This window comes from Candoia aspera, chromosome 1 (genome assembly GCF_035149785.1).
Source record: "Candoia aspera isolate rCanAsp1 chromosome 1, rCanAsp1.hap2, whole genome shotgun sequence".
NCBI lineage: Eukaryota > Metazoa > Chordata > Lepidosauria > Squamata > Boidae > Candoia > Candoia aspera.
In genome coordinates this window covers 228,178,122-228,196,422 of record NC_086153.1, presented here as the reverse complement: position 1 = coordinate 228,196,422, position 18,301 = coordinate 228,178,122, and the positions used below count along the sequence as shown (strand labels likewise).

Here is an 18,301-nt window from a genome sequence, read left to right as displayed (position 1 = left end):
TACTTATTTATGTCACCAGTATTTCTGTGCAGTCTCATGAAGAGAGGTCTTCTCCAATCTTTTTAATGTGGACCTTCATCTGCAGTATCCAGAGACAGGACCTGGGACTTTCAGTAGCTATGACCCTGTCCCCCGTTTTGCTATTTGGTTGACTGAAGTGAACTCTACTTCCACAGAATCTGCTTCTCAAATGGGGAGGGCCAAACTCCATGACTGATGGCACCAGTGTTATGCCAACTTCTCTGTTCAGGACCCTTCAGAAATGTTAGACATACTTGCTCTGGAAAGTACTTTTTCCCTGCCTCAGTATTATAATTTATTTATTGCATTTTATAATAATTGTGATGTGTCTGGTTTTATAAGATTTTAATGTTTATGTTCGGAGTTTGATTTTATTGTAAACTGCCCAGAGTCCCTCTCTTGGGGAAGATGGGCGGTAATTAAATTTGAATAATAAACAAACAAACAAATAAATAGCTCCTTTCACTATGCTCACTTTTGAGTATGGCTGTGCATGCATCAACAATGATTAGGGAAAAAAAGCTAATACATCTCTATATTCATTGAATGAGCCCTACTTTTTTAAGGCTTCTAGACAAACCAAAGATTCTTCTGTTTCAGGGTCTCCATCTGTCAAAGTTAATGCAACTCTCAAAGCAGCATCTCAGTAATAGTTTTAGTCATCTTCATAACTAGGCACAATCCAAATATAGCATTAACAGTTTGGTACAATAAAGCACTAAGTTTCAGTTAGAGATCACAGCATTGAGTACAGCCTCAAGGATCTGGAAATGGAAAGAAAACAGAAAAAAATGAAATGGTGATTTGTGGGTTTGTTGATTGAAAAAAGAGTTGAATATAGGACAGAAGGGATCTCTGTAATGTAACTTGGAGGAGGGATAATAACTTTATTTGTAATTGCTGCAAGGAAGATCAGCAGTTGCTTCTTTAATTATCTCTTTCTTTTTTCTTTCTTTAACTATATTGCTTTCTTTTTTCTTTTATATTTTTTCTTCTCTAACTTTATATATTTTCATGTTTATCTTTTATCTATCTAAACATTTTCAATAAAAATGATATTATAAAAAGAATTTTACATAAAGAAGTGATTCTTAAACTACCTTTATGAAGGCCCATAGAAGAGGAATGTTTTTAGCCCCTTTTAAAATGTTGATAAATCAGATTCAGGTATAATATTGTAGATGTTGTTTCCAGAGAGCTGGTTTCAGATGAGAAAATCACCTACTTGTGGCTATTTTAGCAGCAGGATCAGGATCAGGATCAGGATCAGGATCAGGATCAGGATCAGGATCAGGTTAGGCATAAGGCACCTGAGCCACAAGCAGATATTGCAAATAATTGAGTGTGCCCATACCAGGCCCAATGAGTCAGCACCAGTAACTGAAACTGGTACCTTCTCTGGACATCCAGCCAGCGTAGGGACATGTGATAAAGAGAAGGAAGAACGCTTTGGGGAAGATCCAGATCAGTGTGACTAGCAATGAACTGGATCCAGATCAGGGGATGGAGAGAGGTATAAAATAAGATGGCCGGCAGAATGTTAGAATTATCCTAACACGAGACAATCAAGTTATGAACCGACTGTTTGCTGCCTTGGTGGTGAGGAGTTATGGATCTTTTTAGTAATTCAAGGAAAGTCATGCTTTTTGGTGGTTTTATTGATGAAAATGCATAAAGAAAGACCTTCCTTGACCTGGATTCCTAGGTTTCTCACCACAGAGCAGGCCCACGGCTGACAGCCCTGAAAACAAAAGCAAGGGAATAGAATGAGGAGGAGGTGGGAGAGTTATGGTGAAACACAGCCATCTCTATCTTTCTCATGTTCAGTTTGAGATGGGGGAACCTAACCAAGACCCTTTGAAAGCACTTGCAAAGTGGTGCATGAATCCACAACAAAATAATATATGTATATATTGTCAGCACAGATGAGATAATTAAACTGAAAATAAGAAATTAAAGAATTCAAAGGAAGAATGTACAAAGTAAATAAAAGGGAACCTACACTGAAGCCTGAGATACATCCACTGATGGAGACAAAGGTTAGGAGATAGAACCACTCAGAAAAGGGTCTCAGAAACAGAACACAAAAGAGTCAGAGAAATGAGTAGAACATTACACTAAAAAAAACTCAGATGGCACAATAATATTTGATAGTTCAAGGTATCAAATGCAGCACAGAGATCTAATCAGACCAGCACTGAAGATGGATGGTTTGCCTTGACCACCAGCTGGTTGTTAATAGTATGAGCCACTGCTAGCTTGGTAGAATATCCCATGGTAAAATCATATTAAATGGGTTTGTGAGATTGTTGATGGTTAGGTGAGGAAGGAATTGGGAGAAAACTACTGTTTCAAGGGATTGAATAAGAATGGAAGGAGAGACACCAGATGAAAACTGAAACATACAGAAGGATTGGAGAACTGTATACTTTTTTAAACAGAGGATGGTAGTAAGCATCCCTTACATGTTTTACAAACTGGCTGGGATCCCTGGAAGTTGTAGTTTAACAAACCATCTGGAGACCCACAACTTTCCCACCCTATAATAAATGAAGGAGTAAAATGTTTTTGACTCATTTGTTTAATTGGGTTCTCTTTATCTAGTTTTAGGACTTATGTGGAGAACAGATCATGTTTTAGGTCATATTTCTACAGAAATATTGAAAATTCAAAAAGGTTCACAAACTTTTAAGCACCACTGTATGGAAAAAGGGCAGAATGTTGCTGTATGGAAAAGCTAACACTATCGCTAGTGTTCTCCATTTCTTTTTCTTTTTAAGAGCTGTGTAATTACCTCCTTGCTCTAGAGGTGCAGCATGGGAAACGAAGAAAAGGCAAATAATCAGGTGGCAGAGCAATCCACACAGTAGAAGCAGAGATAATAACCCAAATTACTCTTGCAAAATAGAGTTTGTCTACATTGGATTTTGATTGAACATGAGAGGGTAGGAGCAGCTTTGTGTTAGATTTTACTGTACTCTAAAATTATGCCACGATTTAGGCAGGATCTGTCTTATGGATCAGACAAGAGTGTATCATGTTGTCACATTGGAATCCTGGTTATGTGAAAATCTCTGGGCCATGCAGAAAATAAAGCAAGTGAGGGTGGTGGGGATGCAGGTGGTAGTAAAGTTGCCTTAGGATCTTATTGTATCTATTCCATCAGGAAGTAAGTGTGGAATGACTGATTTCCTGGACACTGTCCAACAGCAATGTCAGACGACACATGTGACATATGGACATGTTCCCACACAACTTTCTCACCTTTTATAAAAAGGAAGGGAAATAATTTCCCTGAATTCAACAGAACCACAGCAAACAGCAGAATCAATGAGAACACTTTTTCCCCAGTTTGTACAAGAAAATATTAGCATTTCAAACAATGGAATCTGACGTGGTCTTAAAGAGGATCAAGTTCACAGAATCCAAAAATTGGTAGCAGGCGTTCAAGCCATTGAGTTCAACCCCCTGCTCAGTGCAGGAATTCAGATGGAAGTATCCCAGACAGATGGCTCTCTAGCTTCCATGTGAAGACATGAAGTGAAAGTGAGTCTGTTGCCTCTCTGGGTACTTGCTTCCACTGTCAAATTGTTCTCACTGACAGGTTCTCAAGTTGGTGTCTGATGTTCTGTAATGTAAATTCAGTTTTTCATGTTCTACCTTCTGAAGAACTTTCTTCCATGTGGCATCCTTTTTAAGTCTTAAGTAATTTATTATTTATTGATTATTTATTGATTTAATTTTTATCCCACCTTTATTATTTTTATAAATAACTCAAGGCGGCGAACAATACTCCTTCCTCCTCCTATTTATTAATATTATAATATTCCTATTTAGTATTATTATATCCCCCCACTGTCTTTTCTCAAAGCTAATCATTCTTATTTCTTTCAGTCTCTCTTCACAGGATTTTCTAGTCCCTGAATCCTCATTGTTGCTATTCTCTCAACCTTTCCAGTTTGTCTGACTGCTGGTTATGACCTATGCTGATTACAGTAGACTCTTTCTTTCTGTAATTTGGAAACTGTATATCTATAACTAATGTGGCTGAACGTATACTTAGCAGTTTTGCAGCCAGATCATACTACTGGCATTCTCAGTTTGCAGTCAATGACTATTCCAAGATCTTTTTCACAAGCACACTGATAACCACTTTTTGTGTGTGATTTTCAAGCCAGCTGTGTGTCCAGTTAATTGTCATGCCATCCAACCTATACTTAACTAGCTTGCTAATCAGAATATCATGGGGTACTTCAAGTACTTTGCTGAAACCAATATATAATATATTTACAGAATTCCCACCATTTATTATAGAAATTATCTAATAAAAAAAACAGATAAAGTTAGTCTTGCAAATCCATGTTACAGTGCTTTTGGTGATAACTGCATTGTTCTCAAGGTGCTTACAGACCAACTTATTTATAGTTTGCTCTAGATTTTTCCCAAGAATTGATGTCAGATGGACTGGTTTACAGCTTCCTGGATCTTCCTTTCCCCCATTTTTGATGATATAGATAACATTTGCCCTTCTGTATTTGTTGCTGTGCTCAGACTACTTATGAGATGAGAGGTTTTTATGAAAGAAAGATAATATCTGCCTGTTGTAAATTTGAATTCACCTCTAACACCTTACCTGCCAAAAATGGTATGTCACAGAAGAATCAGTTTAGAAGTATCCTGACATTTTAAATTTGCTTGGTCTGTGGGATTTTTTTCCCCCGAATGTGTACATTTTCAACTGCAGCCAGAGGTAATCCAGTTTAGGAAAAAAAAATATATCCCATTGTGCTGAATGTAAAATCTTCTCATTTATCTCTCCTTGCAAGATCCATCTATTTTTCTCTGGCTGTTCTGTTCCTAGAGAAATTTCATCTATGAGGTGTTGAATTTTTTTTATAAATAAATATCCTGCCTAATTCCACGCTTTGCTCCTGAGCTGAACATTAACAGAGAGCTGCCTGGAAATAAGTTTCTTATGGGAAAAAATGAAAAAAAAAAATCCTATCTTGAGGGACAATGAAAGTAAGTTACAAATAATCCTGGGAAGAACATTTTTTCTATGGCAGCAGTGTATTTGTTGATAATGCTGCTAACATGAAACGAAGGTGAAGACTGCAGTTTACTGAATCTGCGACAACCAATATCTATCCTTACACAGTTCAGTCTTCTGAAGTAGCGGTGGTGAGGGTTGGGTGGGGTGTGCATATGCATGTGCATGTGTGAGTGGGTGTGATTTCCACTTCTGTTTTGACTGACACTATCATCTCCTTAGACATCTCTTCATTCCAGCCTTTGGTAATGAAATACTTACTGTCACTAGTGCAGCTGTGTGAGTTATAATTGATTCACTTTCCTAATTATACAGGGACAGGGACAACTCAGGTGGCTGAGATCTGATGTCAAAGAACCTTCTAGTACTTCACATCTTCTGTTGAGGAACCCAGCTTGGTAGCCCCAGTCCAAGCCTAGGGATTTGCTGCCATTTTTATTACCACTCAGTGCAGCGTCACGGCAGGGCATTCAGGAAATGAAAATGGTAGCTCACAGCCTGATGTGGAAGATTCAGAGTAGATATCGTTATTGGTAGTCCTTAGGAGCTGCCGGAAACGGTCAGGTACAGAAGTTGACCTGTCACATTATGGTGTGACATTGGAGACCAGAATTTCAGGCCATTGGAGGCATACTGCAAACTGCTTTGAGATGGGGTGACCCTGTTCCCCCCCTACTCCTTTCTCTTGAGGTGGGCCAAGCCTGAGGCAGCTTCAGGGCTGAGGGATGCCTGTGTGCGCCTGCCTGCCGGGCTCTATACTTAGCCAAGTCCCAGCCCCCGCTTATCAGCCCAGCCATGTCATCAGAGAGTATTTTTGGGGACAGCAGCTGCAGGCATTTGTAACGCTTCAACTCTGCTCCGCTCACAGACGCCTGGGCAGCAGGGCAGAAGGAGACCAGGGTCCTACAGCATGCGAGGGGCAGACAGCAATTGGGGTGTGTGATGAAAAGTGGGCAGTCAGGCAGCAGAGATGCTTAGACTGGGGCATGGGACAGGAAGGAATAAAACCACTGAGGAGAGCAAGAGGAGTCTAGACCGACGAATGCCTGAACAGCTGGACATTGTCTGACGGGACCAGGAGAAGCAAGAACCGGTTGGCCGAGAAGGTGGCTACACAAGGTTAGTGAACCCAGAGAGGGAGGGAGGGGGTTCTACTGAGAGACCCTTCTCATGCGCCTTACTAGCTTGTGTCCCTATGCGCATAACGGGATTAGGGAGAAGCAAAGTTGTCTATGCGGGTATTCTGGATGCTTCTGAGTGATGAGGACCCTACAATCAATAACCAATCCTGGTTGCTGAGTAACGGAACCAGAGGAAAATTTGGGAACAGGCTTGGGGGTACAAGAGGAAAGAGTAAGATTACGGGCCTGTCTGATCTGAAGCTCTGGGGGCTGAGACAGACCAAGAATGCCTCCTGTATCATAAGCCCAACCTTCCTCTCCATGAAGTGGCTGTCATCCTGAGGGGCTTTTCCCTACTGTTTCCTGTCCTTAAGCGCCAAGAGCTTACAGGAGGATATTAGAGTCATTCCAAGGAGAAGTGGGGAAAAAGAAGTTTAGGTTCAATCCTCCTGGGATTCTCCCCCTCACTTCCTCCTGGGGGAGGGGCTGTGTGGCAGTGAGTGGCAGCCTATTATCAGCAAAACACTATTTAGAGCCTGATAGGGGAGGAATGCATGCTAGGGCAGGCATGCCTGGCAGGCTGTGGTGACGGCTGGGGAACCGAATCCTTTCAGCACTGGGGTAGCATTCCAGCGGGGAAGGCAAGTTGGGAAGCCCCTAGTTCAAATCTCGCGTCACTCTGCCTCTCACCAAAGGGTCCCTGGGCGATCTTTCTTAGTTTCCACTTGCCCTATAACACACAATCATACAATATTGGGAATCCCGTTTATGCAAATACTTGAAATATGCTGGGATGGTGGCTGAGCTACAGGCCACCCTTGTGCTTTAGCTGAAATATAGTTCCCTGTATACACAATTTTTTTCCTTAGACCCCTTTCGGGCCTACTTTGCAAATCAGAAATTTCGTTCAGTCTCTGCATTCTTCTTTCTGGTGGATTCAACAGACATTGTGTTGAGATGGGCTAGAGCAGGGGTGGACAATCCAAGGCCAAAGTGGCATGTTGGTTAAGGGGTTGGACTAAGACTGGGGCAAGTCCACCCTGTAAGCATCTGTTACAAGCCACAGTGATGTCAAAATGCTGTCCTGCACATCATGATGTCACTGTGTGAATGCCCCAAGTATTTGGAATGATGAGATCACAACACCTCCTGAATCATGGAACCCATTGGGTGACTTTGGGTCGGTTACCCTCAATTCAGCGTATTTCCTGGAGTTGATGTGGTATGCAGATTTTTTTTTAAAAGGAAGAGAAATTCCCATGTAAGCTGCCTTGAGCATCTGGAAATAAGGTGGGATATAAATCTAACAAGCAAGCAAACAAGCAAATAATATGGTCCCTAAGCCTCTTTTTTTGTTCGCAGCTGCTGAAACCCATCTGAACACAACTGCTGAAAATCAACTGCAACATCTCCTGACATTTTGAGGTAGGAAATACTTAAAACTGTAGTGTAAGCCCTAAAAAGATTTAAAATGAAATACCTTGGCTCCCTCAAAACCTGGGAAAAGAGCAGTGACTTAAAAGAATGACTCTGTGTGTGGCATGATAACCCATCCACTCTGCCTTCACTGCAGCCTTCACCTCTCTGAAAACCAGGAAGAGTAGTTCTCGGGTGGCCTCCAGAATTGCCCACCCTTCTGGCTACTAATGAGACAGGAATGAAGGTGAAGGTAAATAATACCTTGAAGCGGCTGAAGATGCATATGGACACAAAAGAGAAACCTTTTCAGCCACTTTTATGCAAACTGAGAATTGCATTAAAGGTCATAGTTCTGGCATGACCTTGCCTCATGCTACTGGGAAGCAGCTACTAGGAGTCAGCCAAGGAGACTTTGTCTTGCCCTACCTGGAGGGTTAATGTTGTTACCTTATTTTCACCACAGGACCTCTTCACTAGAGTCCAGTTCCCAATTTTAAAACAGGATTGTCTATTTATTAACCCCATGCAGATTAGCCCACCTCAGTTGAGATCAGCACAATGCCCCAAAGAGCCAGCCTCATGGAAAAAAAAAAAGTAAAATGAGAATATGTGGTGGGGTTATCCTGGAGATACCATTTGCAGAAAGGGTGGTGAGAGTAATAGGCTGGAATGGCTCTGGGCTCCTCTTGCTAATAGTTGTGTGATAGCTTCACAGGTGCCCAGCCTCCCACTCAATCCAAATTTTACAACATCATGGCAAAGCTGGAAGAGGGCTGAATAGCCGTGTGATTAGAGCTGGAGACCGACACAAAGATAAAGGACATATAAAAGTGAGAGAGAATTAGGGTGAAATGTGAAGTGATCATGCATGCCAAACTGAGCTCTGAGCTGTTTATTCCATGTAGCTTTCCTTGTCTCATTTCAGCTTAATTGAATGAGATGGAATCAAAGAGAAGGATCCTGCCCTCCTCCTTTCAACCCTTCCTCCTCCCTCTCCAACTATAATTCTGCCTTGATCTGATTCTTTATAGGTCTCCGGCCTGAGCTGTATCCTGACTAGGCTGGCAATGGATGTTTTTGGTGGAGCTCCCCGATTTCTTGCCTCTCCTCGCACTTTCACAGTCCAAAGTGGCACAAATGCAGTCCTGAAATGGCAGGTGGCCGGGGAGCCTCGCCCCAGCATTGCCTGGGAGAAAGACGGCTCTGCGCTGGAACTGCCCTCCGACCGGATGTTTGTCGAGGTGAAGGGAGATGCATACAGTCTGCTGGTCTCTCAGGCGGGCCCAGCAGACAGTGGGCGCTATGTGTGCAAAGCAAAGAACAGTGTGGGTGAAACCTACGCGGCTGCCCTGCTGAAAGTGGAGACAGGGTCTGAACTGAAACCTAAGGGAGATCTGGATAGCCAGCCACCCATCTTCCTGAATCAGCCTGTCTCGGCATGCGTGACCCGAGGAGAGGATGTGACCTTTGCCTGTAGGGTCTCAGGGCAGCTTGAATGGGAAAAAGATGGACGCAAATTATCAGACATCTTTGAGAGTAGCCATTACAAAATGGACGTAGAACCTGGGGACTGGCATTCTCTGCACATCTATAATGCCCGCTTGCCAGATGCAGGTGTTTATGTGTGTCGAGCACAGAACAGCTTTGGAGAGACCATGGCTGCAGCTGTGCTCCTGGTAGATCCTGTGGAATGCCTTCCTCATAATGACCTGTTTCAGGGGGCTCCCCAAAACTGCCATTTCAAGAAGCCACCCGAGTCACAAGAAGATAAGAGGCAGCAACACCATCCTGGACAGATTGTATTGTCTGAAGCCAGGCAGAATGGAGAAGTGCTTTCCAGCTTCCCTCCAACAAAGTCTTTTACTGTGAATGAAGGGAAGCACGCCAAGTTCCGCTGCTACGTCACTGGCAAGCCCAAGCCGGAGATCGTCTGGCAGAAGGACGGGAAGGTGTTGTCCCCTGGAAGAAGACACCTGCTCTATGAGGACAGGGAGGGCTACTTCATCCTTAAGGTGCTTTATTGCACAGCACGAGATTGTGGGCTCTACGTGTGCACGGCCTGCAACACGGCTGGCCAGACGCTCAGCGCTGTGAGCCTCCATGTCAGAGGTATCCACCCAATGGGGAGGGAAAAGGGTGGGGTAGGGATGTGGGAACAGCACTGAATCTGGATGAGAACACATACTGTATGAACTTTAATGGACCTGGATAAATGGGCTGTGCAAACCCAGCCATGGGGTCTTAGTGGATGAAAGCTGTAAATGTCTGGGCAACCCCAAAGGAAAGAATTGTTCATTTATTGCCAGACAAATCAAATGGGGACATACCTGCCAACAACAAGAATGAAAGAAAAATAAGTGGGTATTGTTTGAAGGGCATGCCATGGCATAAATTTTGAGCTTGAACTAATTTATAAACCAATCCAGCCTATGATAAGTTAGACCACCACAAGAAGAGATGCAACTCTGGAGTGGCCAGTCCACTTGTGAGAATGGAGCAGGCCTAGAGCAAGAATTTCTCAGATGGATTAGAAGATGGGTTTGAGAAGCAGCAGGGATCCTCTAGACCTTTATGAAAGTGGCAGGATGGGCAAGCAGAGACTTGCTGGGGGCTCGTGACCTGTTTGCTGAGAGATCCAAATGGTCCTTAGGCTCCATTCTTGGGGTGTGCACACTATTTGCCAAAAGCAGTGCCTATGAAGTGCAGAGTGTTTGGGCCATGTCAGATGAGCCGGACAACAAAGCTTTCCTCTCTCAAGGGAAGGGACATGGCATGTGAGATAGCAATCACTGATAATAACTTGGCTGGACATGGTTCCTTCCACCTTCGGTTAGGAAGAAGTCTTGATTCTTTCACACAATGGTTGTATGTAGAATCAACACAAGTGAATTTGGGGGTCAGCGAGTAGGTAATAGCCTTCTCCACCTGCACTGATTCTGTTGTTGACTACTGTGGCTTACTGAAGGGAGGAAGGAGGGTTTGCTGGACAGCCAAGTAGCGGATTAGTTGGTTAATATTCTTGGATTGTACAGCCTGGAGATGGAGCCTGCACAACTGAGTGATCTTCCATATTCAGTACACGACCCAGCTTTCTCTTAACTGTTAGTTCAATATGTGCAAGAATGTTCTCTTCCCTTCTCTAATCTGGAGATCATATTATCGTCATGTGATGTATCACCAGCAATCAGAACTAGCAGTCTAAGAAACATTTTAATACTGTATCTGCTCTTTGTTTTGGTAGGAACAGGCTACAGTACTTTCTTCCATGCAGGGGATATAATTTAATTTAATTTAATTTAATTTAATTTAATTTAATTTAATTTAATTTAATATTTAATTTAATATTTAATTTAATTTAATTTAATTTTTCATGTATTGGCCTGTGAGGGCCAATGATACGAAATAAGCTGAAATGTTCAACCTACTGGAGTGGGATTTGGAATAATTTTCTTATTCAAAATGGCTTATCAAGTATTTAATGCCCTATTTTAGGGTTCTTTAAAAAAAAGTCATACAAAATTGCTGCCAGATTTCAGTCTGATGAGAGAGTGTTGTTTAAGACATGGCTGCTATTTGACATCTGACATGCTCTTGGGATTGCTCCTTGCCTTCTGTAGAAGGAAGGGTTCCAGGTTTAGCAGCAGTGAGCCTGAACCTTGGGACAGACCTTCTGAATGGCAGAGATCACACCATTAAAAAGATGGGGAAAAGAAGAGGTGGGATATGAATGGAAATGAGGCAAGCTACAAGGGGAGAGAAAAGAGGGCTATAAAAAGTGTTTTCACTGTGTAGTACTTCAGTGGATGGATTTCAGGCTCCTTGCCAGTTTCAGGAGAGATGCTTGGGTGACACACGGAATTCATGAATTTTGCAGAATGTTCTGAGCAGCGCAAGAGGGCTGATAAAGCCTATGGAATGCTACGTGAGGCTCAGAAGGAGCAAAGGTTGTTTAGCCTGGAGAGGAGAATCAGAGGGGTGGATGCGAGATAACAGGCTTCAGTTATATGTCAAAGGCTGCTCTGGGTAAGGGAATCAGCTGTTATCTAAACCTCTTGAGGGTCAGGCAAGAGGGGGAAATGGGCTTGAGTGGAAGAAAAGGAATTAAATACCAGGAGGGTTTTTCCTTTTGTAAGAATAGCCATGCAGTGGAACACCTTAGCCAGAGAGCCTGGAGTGCCTGCACTCAGTGGAACTTTTTAAAAATAGGCAGAACATATGACATGATGGGACCCTGCATGGACAAAGGGAGGAAAGAAAAATTAGTCTAGGAAGAGAGAGAGAGAGAGAGAGAGAGAGAAGACTTTATTTATTTATTTATTTATTTATTTAAAAGATTTGTGTGGCTGCCCATCTAGAAACACAGCTCTGGGAGGCTCACAACAACTTTGGGCGGCTCACAACAACAACAATGGGACTGTACATAGATCAGCAGAAATAGCTGGCCCTCCAAAGCCCCATTCAATGATTGCATAAAGTAGCGTTTCTCAACCTTGGCAGCTTTAAGGCGTGTGGACTTCAGCTCCCAGAATTTTCCAGCCAGCATGGCTGGCTGGGGAATTCTGGGAGTTGAAGTCCACACATCTTAGAGCTGTCAAGGCTGAGAAACACTGGAATGCAGTAAAGCATTGGCCAACAGACTATTGAGTATTTATAGCTTGGGCAGTACAAACAGCACATCAGTAAATAAATATAGGAAATTAGGCTGGCCTTCTCCCAGAAATGCTAATTTCCTATGGTGTGAGTGTGCAAATATAATCTAACCAGATGAAGTGGTACAGTCAGGAAAACCTCTATCTTACTTCATCTGCTGCTTACATAGAGCAGGCTTGAAGTGCTATTTCCAAGGTGATTCTGCCCTTTTAAACATGGTGGACATCTTGAAGAATTCTAATTGCCATCACCCTGAGGATAAGAAAAGAGGCTCATCTAGGTCTCAGCTCTAACATCTACTCAACCCTGGAAATTCTTGACCCTGGAAATGGTTAGGAAAAATTGGAAACGATTTCCAGTTCAATGTAAAGCATGCTGTTTCCTGCTCTGTAACTCTGGAGAGCGACTACGCATGGTTGATCAAGGAAAGGGAGTCCCAGATCAGGGGATACTTTTTTTCAGAAAGGCTTAAGCCTGGCACCTCTTTTCTAGAAACAAAAACATTGGGCTCAGCTGTGCCATCTAAACAACTCCCACCTGTCCTTTCAAAGATATTTGACACTGCTGTTTCCTGCAATTTCATCTCTGTGCTCTGATCCTTGGCTTGCTGTATGGGTGGTTAGGTGTCCCTAGCAGTGGGCTCTGAAGAGCTGACTGCATGGCGCTTGAGTGCTATAGATACCACATGCCACCCACTTAGCACTCTGTTATTTCTCAGAATAATCCTTTGAAGAAGGGCCATCCTCCTTCTCACCCCCTCCCCACTTCCCCTAAAGCAAGCCAAGGTAGGGCAGGCATCTTTTCAATAATCCTTAAATCCCAAACACTAATAATAGTGGCATTAAATGTCTACGTTCATATTCCTTTTGTCAGCTGAATGCAAAACATTCTAAAAGGGAAAGAAGGTGCCATCATTCATTAAAACAATTAGGATTAACCTAAGCCCTTACACCTATAATCAAAATTATCTAGTTTGATGATAAATTGTTCTGTAAAGACTATGCGAGGTTACTACTGCATTTGTTAGAAAGTGAAGGTATTTTTAAAGAAAGGTTCAGTGTTAATTAAAGCCTGCACCTGTTACTGATTGCTCCTTGTGGGCAAACCCTATAAAATTTGGCTGGGTTCATCACAGTTTCTCAGAAGGGATGAAACTGTGGATGCCAAATACATGCCAGAAAAACTCATAGGAACTGAGCTCTTGGTCTTCTGGAGGTACAAGAAACAGCAGTACCCCTTTAAATATGCTAAGAATTCTTTTTTATTTATTTATATTTATTAAGAATTTTTTCCATATAATAAAAGACAAATCGAAAGAAAGGAAAGGAAAGAAAGAAAAAGAAGAAAACAAAAAAAAGTGCAAGAAATGAAAAAAAAAGAACTAAAGTTCAGAAATATAATGACCCCCGACCTTCTTTTCAACAGATAGTTACAATTTTATAATCCCTCCTCCCTCTTAGATATTATGTAAATTCCTTCAGCCCCTCATTTAGTCCAAGTATATTTTAATCTTCAAACCCATAAGCCATCATTTCATTTTTTCTTCTTTCAGCAAAAGGCCCATATGAGGTATCCAGGCTTTCAGAAAAGTTTTTGTTGGTTTTTCTCTGACCAAATAGGTCAGTTTTGCCATTTCTGCGACTTCTGACATTTTCACAATCCATTCTTCCACCATGGGGATTTTGTTATTCTTCCATCATGGTGCGTATCATAACCTTGCTGCAGCTAAACATGCTAAAAGAGTTCTGACCTTGACAAAGTGGACAGTGAGAGGAGAATTATGAAATAAAATGTGAAGAAGCTTAAGAGTTGGAGGAGGAGGGTTGGGGTGGCAACAAAGGAATTGTTGTGCCCTGCCTCTCTTTGCCAGCCCCAGATCCTTGACGACTAGGGATATAGGACTTTCTGCATAGTTCTCATTCTGTGCCTGTCTTCCAGAACCCCGGCTACGATTCCAGGCACCTTTGGTGGACGTAGAAGTGTTGGAACATCAAGATGCAGTGTTAGAGTGCCAAGTGCCTCTAGAGGCAATTCCTACAGCGTGGTATCTTGAAGACAAGCGCCTGCAACCAAGTCCCAAGTACCTGATGGAGGAGCAGGGCCGACTAAGGCGACTGACAGTGCGTGATGCCCGGGCCGATGATGATGGCATCTACTTATGTGAGATGGAGGGCAAGGGCCGCAGCGTTGGGGAGCTCTCGGTGCAAGGTGAGGTGTTCGAAGTAATTTTATAAATTCAAATAAATAACAATATAATAATTTTACACGCAAGCTGGCAAAGTTCTTCAGCTATTCGACCATACCTAAGCTCAGCAGTCCATCACAGGTCTGTAGACACTTAACCTCAGTTCTGCTCTCAGCTGGACTTGGCAGCATATTTCCAGACAAAACTTGGCTAGAGTAGAATCTTTATTGCAGATTAGAATGAAATCTCAAACACAACAGTTGGTTGCCCCTAAGATCCAGAGACTTACATATCTGTGCTCCTAAAGTCTAATAATCTAGGCTTCCTCCTCTTGCCTGTCAGAAGTAATGGATATTGGGTAGGTTGCTTGGTGGCTTTAGAAGGCAGTTGAGATTTCTTTACTTTATAGATTCCAGTTTGGCCAGCCTCTGCCCTTACACACTGTGAATAGGATAATCCTTGTCTGAAGAGCTGTCAGAGGACAGTACTCTCTTTGAAGGTGTCCTTGGATATGAAGGCCTGTTCAGTTTCAACTCAATTTCATGATAAAGAACCCTATCAAAGCAGGAGCTTTGAAGTTAGCAACTGGACAGAAGATTCAGCAGACACACTCAGAAAATTACGTTATTAACATAATGCAGTTGTGACTTGTCTTTGGTGGACCAAAACCAGAGTCTTGGTTACATGTGGACAAAGATTCTGGTCTTTGCCACCCTAAGAATTTCACAATTGTGTTACAGTTTTCTACAGTACATCATAATACTCCCAAATTTAAACTGTTACCTGGTAGGTTGTCAGCCCTCCCAGGTAAACCAGACAGGAAACATGACCAGATGAGCTAATTCTACTTTATTGTAAGGCTACATTAACAGAATCTTGCAAGTCTGAAAGTACAAATCTCCCACTGTCTCTTTTTACTGCCTGATCAATTAGAGTGGATCCTTCCTAAATTTCTCTGACCATTAAGCTGCTGTGGGCTCCTCCCTCTTTTATCTGATCGTTCCCTGGCAGCATCTCTTCCCCTCTTCCCTCAAGATCATTCCCCCATACCATTACATAGGTTTTCTCTATATAAGAAGACCTAACAGAGTGATATTACATATTTGTAATAATAATAATGCAAATCACAGTCCTTCTTTCTGGCTATTAGTAAATGATCACCCTAATATGGTAGTGACTGCAACATGATTATCTCGGTGACAGCTAAGTAGCATTTGGGTTTCCATTCTGACAGTAACTGACCAAACTCCCTCCTTCAGGTCTAATTGTAAAGCGTTTGCCACGAAAACTGGATGTGATGGAAGGAGAAAATGCAGCCTTCTATGTGGAGACACGGGAACCTGTGGAAGCGCCAAGCTGGGGCCGTAATGGGCAAGAACTGGTTGAGGCACCACATACACTCATCAGGAGCTTTGGTAAAACTCATATTTTGGTGCTGGTGCATGTGTCACGGCATGATGCTGGAGTCATCACTTTCATGGCGGGCGACTCACAAACTTCAGCACAGCTCCGTGTCAAATGTGAGTAAAGAATGGAGATGGGGCTGTTGAGGAGGGGAAGGGGGAATTACTATTTTTTTGTTTTATATCCTGCTTTTCTCCCTAGAGGTCATTTGACATTTCCATTTGCTTTTGACATAAACATCATTCACAAAATGAACCTCTTACTGGGGCTCACAATTATTTATCTTGTCTCTTATCTTGGGCTTAATGATGCCCGATATTTGGGAGAAAAGAGTTTGCCATATTGTATTCCAGAAGCCTAGAATAAATATAGATTCATATTGTGCTCAGTTATTTAGATCTGATCATGATCTAGTTTGATCAAAGCTGTTATAGAAACGATGTCAAATCAGGACAAGCTTGTATGAAATTAGTACTGCACTGTTCCAGATCATTAAATCAATGCTCTATCTTTAACAAACATATTTCCATAGCACTCTAGTGCTCACGGATGCTGCTGGTTCTGCTGCTTCCTAAATTGGAATTGACAAGTGCAGATTATGTCTGACTGTACATCAGATACTTTTTCTCAATCATCTAACTTATGGAACATTCTCTCATAGGCCACTACTTGTGGTTAGGTTCCTGCTGATGACTTGTAATATCAGCTGCTGCCACAGTGTAGAAGACATGTAGTGGTTGTCCTAATTCTTGCTTGGAAAAAAAGCCACTCAAATGCTCATATAAACTGGGATATCAGCCTACTGAGCATCTAAGCAAAGAATGGAAGTAATAGGGCTGGGTTTTAAGATTACTAAAACATGTTTGAATATTCTATTTCTAGAAATTATCATCCACCACAATTAGTTATTTCTTTTTCATGCACACAGGTGCTTACAACAGTTTGAATCTGCATTCTCCTCTCCTAAGACTACAGTATATAATTGAATTTGGCAAGGTTATATTTAATGTGATTGATTTTAGAATCTATCAACCAGATTTGAGCTTTCCATTTTCTTGAAAGTGACCTCAGATTGAAATTTCAGACAACCTTTGGAAACCTTGAGAATTTAGAAACATGAGGACCTGACTTTTTTGTCAGATATAATTTATTTATTTTTTCTAAGTCTTGGTTTCTTATTTTGTACTTACATCCATCCCTTCTCCTATGAGAACAGTTCATAGGTTCTAGGCTCCTGTGTTTCTGATTAGCTACCTCAAAAGAGAATCAAATAGCTGTTAGACAGCTTTCTCCAATTTAATGCTCTCCATTTATGTTGGACTACAACTCCCATCACTCCCAGCCATAATTGCTGGTTGGAGATGATGCAGGACTTCAGCCTAGCATATCCTGAGGCACTCAACTGGAAGAATGCTGCTCTAGAATCTGAATAGTGGAGGGCGGAGGGAGAAACAAGAACCCTCAGCATAAGTAAGAGATCTGTGAGCTCAGTGGAAAACTATGAATAACTCTTGAAGGAGAGTTCTTGTATTTGAAATGTCTTGGGAACAAAATTCATCACGGATAGAAAGCTGTGCTAACTCCAGCTGTCTTTGTTTTCTGTTTTTGCTGCAGTCCAACAATCTTTCAACTTCCTGCTTCCTCAGAAAGACTTGGGAAGTTCCCTTTGTTGCAAAAAATGAAAAGTTTTCTGAGAAGCTGCATTCAGTAAGGAAATTGTCCAGAATTTGCACTTCTCTCAAATATTCTTCTTCCATTTCCCATGTTCAATAAATATTCTATTACAATTGATCTGCATACTTTAGTTTTCCTCCACTTACATATAGTTTGCAATCATTCTATTTTACATGCAAAATCAACTAATTTTGATACATTAATTTTGGAATTCATATGCCTCATTGGAGCATGCAAAGTATTTAACATTCATCACAAATTGTTCAGGTTCTCAGACTACAATATGGCATTGTCTGCCATATAAAATTAATCACACATTCATGTCCTGATGAACACACCTCTAATGTCATCACAAGCATTTCTTATACATTTGACATTTAACACATCAGGCAAGCAAGGGTACATCTCACATCCTTACGTTATTTCCTGCTCAATGTTGAACCATTTGCTGAGTCTTCAGTTTATTATCACACGTGCTTTACTTCTGTCATACACTGCTATTATCACTTTTAGAAATCAACCTTCAGCTCTGTATCTGTGCAAAACAGCTCATAATTTAATTCATTTTATCATACACTTCTCTAAATCAACAAAATATAATTAAATTTCTTTCTTACTTTCATCACAATTAACAATTTAAATTAGCAATTTAAATTAATTAAATGAATTATAATAAAATATTTATTATATTTTGTTTTCTTAACATTGTGGTGAGATTGTGCCTGTAACTTGGGAGTTTGCCACTAAAATTTTGCTAGTGTGAACTTGGGCTCTAAA

General features: G+C 41.6%; 1 protein-coding gene across 1 annotated transcript in view; it reads left to right on the top strand.

The window, feature by feature from the left end:
- The first annotated feature begins 6,086 nt into the window (after nt 1-6,086).
- OBSL1 (obscurin like cytoskeletal adaptor 1) overlaps nt 6,087-18,301 on the top strand; it is an 82,360-nt gene continuing 70,145 nt past the window's right edge. Inside the window, exons 1-5 of the mRNA XM_063310384.1 lie at nt 6,087-6,190; nt 7,555-7,617; nt 8,643-9,720; nt 14,200-14,469; nt 15,706-15,966. Coding sequence (XP_063166454.1) covers nt 8,679-9,720; nt 14,200-14,469; nt 15,706-15,966 — 1,573 coding nt within the window. The 5' untranslated portion in view covers nt 6,087-6,190; nt 7,555-7,617; nt 8,643-8,678. The remainder of the gene's footprint in view (nt 6,191-7,554; nt 7,618-8,642; nt 9,721-14,199; nt 14,470-15,705; nt 15,967-18,301) is intronic.